Source organism: Oncorhynchus keta, chromosome 3 (genome assembly GCF_023373465.1).
Source record: "Oncorhynchus keta strain PuntledgeMale-10-30-2019 chromosome 3, Oket_V2, whole genome shotgun sequence".
NCBI lineage: Eukaryota > Metazoa > Chordata > Actinopteri > Salmoniformes > Salmonidae > Oncorhynchus > Oncorhynchus keta.
The window spans coordinates 19,983,246-19,988,838 of NC_068423.1; the positions used below are offsets into that span (position 1 = coordinate 19,983,246).

At 42.2% G+C, this 5,593-nt stretch overlaps 1 protein-coding gene across 1 annotated transcript; it reads right to left on the reverse strand.

The window, feature by feature from the left end:
• Positions 1–272: 272 nt before the first annotated feature.
• LOC118373712 (endothelial PAS domain-containing protein 1-like) lies at positions 273–5,593 on the reverse strand. Its single transcript, XM_052492585.1, has 9 exons — positions 5,076–5,593; positions 4,428–4,594; positions 3,892–4,190; positions 3,623–3,707; positions 2,402–2,502; positions 1,935–2,098; positions 1,696–1,802; positions 1,311–1,482; positions 273–824 (listed from the first exon to the last, which is right to left on the reverse strand). The coding sequence occupies exons 1-9, from the start codon at positions 5,099–5,101 to the stop codon at positions 767–769; spliced, it is 1,179 nt and encodes a 392-aa protein (XP_052348545.1). The 5' UTR covers positions 5,102–5,593; the 3' UTR covers positions 273–766.

Here is a 5,593-nt window from a genome sequence, read left to right on the forward strand (position 1 = left end):
AGGTGATGTCGCCCCATATGTCATGTGACTCAGACGAAAACCTCACAGGATGTATAGCCTAGTTGTATGCTGCGTTCACATGATATCCGAGTTATCAGAAGTTCCAACTGGGAAGTTTCTCTTGAACGACCCTCTAAATCGAAAATCTTGTTTCCAGAGTTGCAAAGTTTCACCACTGACCTTTGACCTTTTCAACCAAATAATGATGACAAATCCGTTTTTGACAACTACAATATGGATAATGTAGCTTATCAATATGTTTAATGTAGCTTATCAATATGTTTAATGTAGCTTATCAAGCTAGCAAAAATCGCATTGGTTGAAAAATTGTTTCGACCAAAAAACACATGAACGAAACAAAGTCGCATTTCCCGACAACACAACTAGGAAACAGGAAGCTCTGACGAGCACCTGAACACAAATTCAGAAAAGCCAGGGAGAGGGAGTGATGATATGAGAAGGGGAAACCTGTTGTATAACGTTAGTCTAAACCCAAGACTTCCGGTGTCTTTGATTACAACCTTCGCTCAACAGTTTATCAATCACAAACCACAGGCCAAAGGCAACAAAAGCATTGTACACTGCCTTTGCAGTGATTATTTATTAGCAAACAGTCTTAATCACATTAATATCTTCACAGTGTCTGTTTCACAATATGTAGCTACAGCTATGCTAAATAAAGCTAAGATTTTATGTAGAAAATGCAGAATTGTTATATAGAATGAAAAATGTCCTTCCTGAAAGAGGTCCAGGGAGGGGCTAGAGGTTACTCCCCTCGGTTCATCTGGCCCAGAGACAGAAGCTGAGTTGGCTCTTCAACACCACTGAAACACACATGCACACACACATACACGCTGTCCTTAGACACACACACGCTTTCAGCAACATCACACGTTGTGACATAGTGGCAACAATGCTACAGCTACAATGCTGTCTCTTTAAACATTATCTCTACAATGCTATCTCTTTAAACATTATCTCTACAATGCTGTCTCTTTAATATTATCCCTACAATACTATCACTTTAATATTATCTCTACAATGCTGTCTCTTTAAACATTATCTCTACAATACTATCACTTTAATATTATCTCTACAATGCTATATCTAATATTATCTCTACAATGTTATATCTAATATTATCTCTACAATGATATTTCTTTAATATTATCTGTGGAATGCTATCTCTTTAATATTATCTCTACAATACTATCTCTTAAATATTATCTCTACAATGCTATCTCTAAAATACTCTTTACAATGCTATGGCTACAGCATACATAACGTGAACACTCTGTGGCCCCTCCTACCTGAGTATGTATGTGACACAAGCGACGAAGAGTGGCGGTGAGGGTCTAGATGGGTGTGGCTGCGTTGGGCGGGGTTTGGAGATGACAGCACTGTGAGTCTCTGCCCACATGTACCCTCCCCCTCTAACCAACACCCTGTACACCCCACTCACTGACTGACCCTTAGAACACACTGGATGGGGGGGGGTGCATCTTGTTAGTGCCTCTAATACAGGACATACGAGTGTGTGTGTGTGTGTGTGTGTGTGTGTGTGTGTGTGTGTGTGTGTGTGTGTGTGTGTGTGTGTGTGTGTGTGTGTGTGTGTGTGTGTGTGTGTGTGTGTGTGTGTGTGTGTGTGTGTGTGTGTGTGTGTGTGTGTGTGTGTGTGTGTGTGTGTGTACTCACGGTTCAGGTGGCTTTTGGTCAGAGTGTGTAAGTCCAGAGTGTGACACAGATCATACATAGAGACACCCAGCAACTCCTCTGGACGATAACTTAACAACCCAGTCACCCTACAACACACACACACACACACATACAGATGATGGTTTTGTGTATATTTTATGTGTGTTTGTGGGAGTGCGTATGTATCTGTATGTTTGTGCATGCGTGTGTTTGTGTGCGAATCTGAGTGTGTGTGTTACCTTTGGTCACAGTAAGTGAACCTCATGTCCATGCTGTGATGGCTGGTGAAGGTGTGTGTGTGTAGGAGTGTGTGTGTGAGGGACAGGGGCTGGCAGGTGAAGAGCACACAAGTAAGAGAGGGTCCTGACACACACACCTTCAAACACCCTCGACACTGCAGCACCTAACACAACAACAGTAACACACACACACATAAACACACATACACACACACACACACACACACACACACACACACACACACACACACACACACACACACACACACACACACACACACACACACACACACACACACACACACACACACACACACATAAACACACACATTTAACTGGAATTTACAAATGGTAAATACACCTTTTTCTAGTCACCAAAAATATGTTGTTTGTCAACTCTATCCTGATGACAGGGACAATTTGGCACGAAAAGTGTAACTAAAGGTTTATTTGAAGTTAATCTTCACCCTCCAGCCGGCTGATCTGAGGTTGACAGTTCTCCCTCTGTGAGTCACTGTACACTTCATCCTCATCAGAAAGTCTCTCAGTCCTCCACACCTGCTCCGCCCTGGAAGTACAAACACAATACAACCATCACACAACCATTTCACAACTATGACAAAACCCTTTCACAACTATCACGCAACTGTCTCAAAAACATCACACAACTATTTCACAACTCTCAGACAACCATTTCACAACTACCACACAACCATTTCAGAATCAATTATTTTGTAAGGAAATACCATACCTAGTCAGTAAAAGCAGAACACACCACTAACACACATACAGTACCAGTCAAGGGTTTGGACAGACCTACTCATTCAAGGGTTTTATTTTATCTAGACAATTTTCTACATTGTAGAATAATAGTGAAGAATCCAAAACTATGAAATAACACATATAGAATCATGTAGTAACCCAAAATATATATTGATATGTTAGATTCTTCAAAGTAGCCTCCCATTGCCTTCATGACTGCTTTGCACACTCTTGGCATTCTCTCAACCAGCTTCACCTGGAATGCTTTTCCAACAGTCTTGAAGGAGTTCCCATATATGCGGATCACTTTTTTATTATTTATTTAACCTTTATTTAATTAAGAAGGAAAGAAATTCCACAAATGAACTTGTAGCAAGGCACACCTGTTAATTAAAATGCATTCCAGGTGACTACCTCAAAAAGCTGGTTGAGAGAATGCCAAGAGTGTGCAAAGTTGTCATCAAGGGAAAGAGTGGCTGCTTTGAAGAATCTAAAATCTAAAATATATTTAGATTTGTTTCAGACTTTTTTGGTTACTACATGACTCCATATGTGTTATTTCATAGTTTTGACGTCTTCACTATTATTCTATGATGTAGAAAATTGAAAAAATTAAGAAAAGCACTTGAATGAGTAGGTGTGTCCAAACTTCTGACTGGTACTGTATATGTACAGATGTATGATCTTAATTTGAGCCAGTTTGCTACAGAAGGATACAAATTGTTCATCAACAGGAAGTGTGTATTATTATGTGGATTCTAATTAATGGCCATTATTTGTAGGGGTTGATACATTTTTCTTTAGGTCAAATTAAGTCTGACATTTTAAAATGGAAATTACAAACTTTATAAATGTTTTTTCATCTGCAGGAAAATTATCAGCAACAAAAGAGTAATCAAATAAAGATCCTACATCTTTTTACACACCTGCAGTGAGGTCAAGGTTGTCTCTGATTTCCTTATGGTCAGAGGGGTGTGTGAAATCATATATGCTATGCCCCATCAACTCCACCTGGAGAAAAACATTCATATATAAATCACTCAGTTTGTGTGTGTGTGTGTATGTGTGTATGTGTGTGTGTGTGTGTGTGTGTGTGTGTGTGTGTGTGTGTGTGTGTGTGTGTGTGTGTGTGTGTGTGTGTGTGTGTGTGTGTGTGTGTGTGTGTGTGTGTGTGTGTGTGTGTGTGCGTAAGTACCTGAGTTAAACCCATGTATTCTCTGATGTTATCTGACAGGTAGATCATGTCTCCTTCTGTCGTTACCACGACGACAAAGCCACCCAGAATCCTCAGGTATAGATCTGTCTCCCCCATCTCCTTCTTTCGCTCCTCCCTCCTCTCCCCGATTTCCCTGTCTCCCGCCTCCTTATTTCCCTCCGCCCACCTCTCTCTCGCTCCCTCCTCCCTCCTCTCCCTCATTTTCCTCTCTCCCTCCTCCCTCGTTTCCCTCTCTCCCTCCTCGTCCCTCCTCTCCCACGTCTGTCGGTCAGCAAAGCCTAGGATAAAGAGACATAAACAACATGACTGGGTGTGTGTATTTTTTCTGTTTGTGAGTGAGAGAGAAAGTGAGTGTGTGTGTGTGTGTGTGTGTGTGTGTGTGTGTGTGTGTGTGTGTGTGTGTGTGTGTGTGTGTGCGTGCGTGCGTGCGTGCGTGCGTGCGTGCGTGCGTGCGTGCGTGCGTGCGTGCGTGCGTGCGTGTGTGTGTGTGTGTGTGTGTGTGTGTGCGTGTGTACCAGAGAGCAGTGTGTGTATGCGTAGGTAGCTGATGGTTAGTCGTATGATGGAGGGTTTGTCTAGCTGTGGGCGGAGGGAGGAAGGGAGGGGGAGGAGTTGAGACATGTCAATCAACACCTGAGACTCTGCTCTCCGCCTAGCCCTCGCTGCTTCACAACTCATTATCCTAAGGAAGAGAGACAGAGGGAGAGAAAGATAGAGAGAAATAGCACAATGATAATGACAGTGTGTGTGGTGGGGTGCATGGTGGGTACTCTTCATACCCTACATCTAAGGCACACCACAACACCCGCTTTCTATGGAGTCCCATTAATGCCTAAAAAGTGTTGACTAGGCACATGTCGACTGGCTGGTTGTCTTGTGGCGTGAAAGACTGAGTCAAAGGTTTCCTTGAAGATTGAATAATAAGGAAACACAGTGGGATTTATTTTCTGCTCGTCTTTATCAAGGGTGCCAGTAATTTTGGACCTGAGTGTATTCTCAAATGCAGTTACTCGAGCAAATATATGCAGGTGAAATGCACTATGAATAAGATAATGTATCATTTAAAAACATTTACATTTGTGAACTGATTCTCTTAGTTCTTTTAGTTATGATATGAAATGTGTTTTCTGCATTACGATCTGATGTGAAGCTAGAAATCCTACCTCCTCCTCTCTCTCTCCGGGGTCATGCTGTGTAGAGATGGTGCTCTCTGCTCTTCTGCTCCAGATTTCGTAACAGTTTTCACTCACACCAATCAATAAATGAAAATAAAAGTTTAATCAAATCTACTAAATATATTAGTCCGCTCCGTTCGACTGGTCTGATGGTAGACAGCAGTCGTTTCCTCCACTATCCACTTGTGACTGGCCCCTACAACCCCAACGCGTGATAGGTCCATTTTCTAGGATCCTGCCCCAAAACACACCGTAACATGGTTCATCCACACACGTGTGGAAACACCCTGTGTGTGTGTGTGTGAGATAGAAAGAGAAACAGAGCTAGAGACAGAGAGCAAAATAACGCTAGAGTTATGCAGTTATGCTGCCCTCTACTGTCAGTACTGATATGAACCTGCAGCATAACAGGGTGGTTATCAGGAATCTGGACTTCAATCTGGAACATAGAGGTAGAGAGAGGGTTCTAGATGGATAGAACCAGTTTCAGCGTGGACATTGCCATC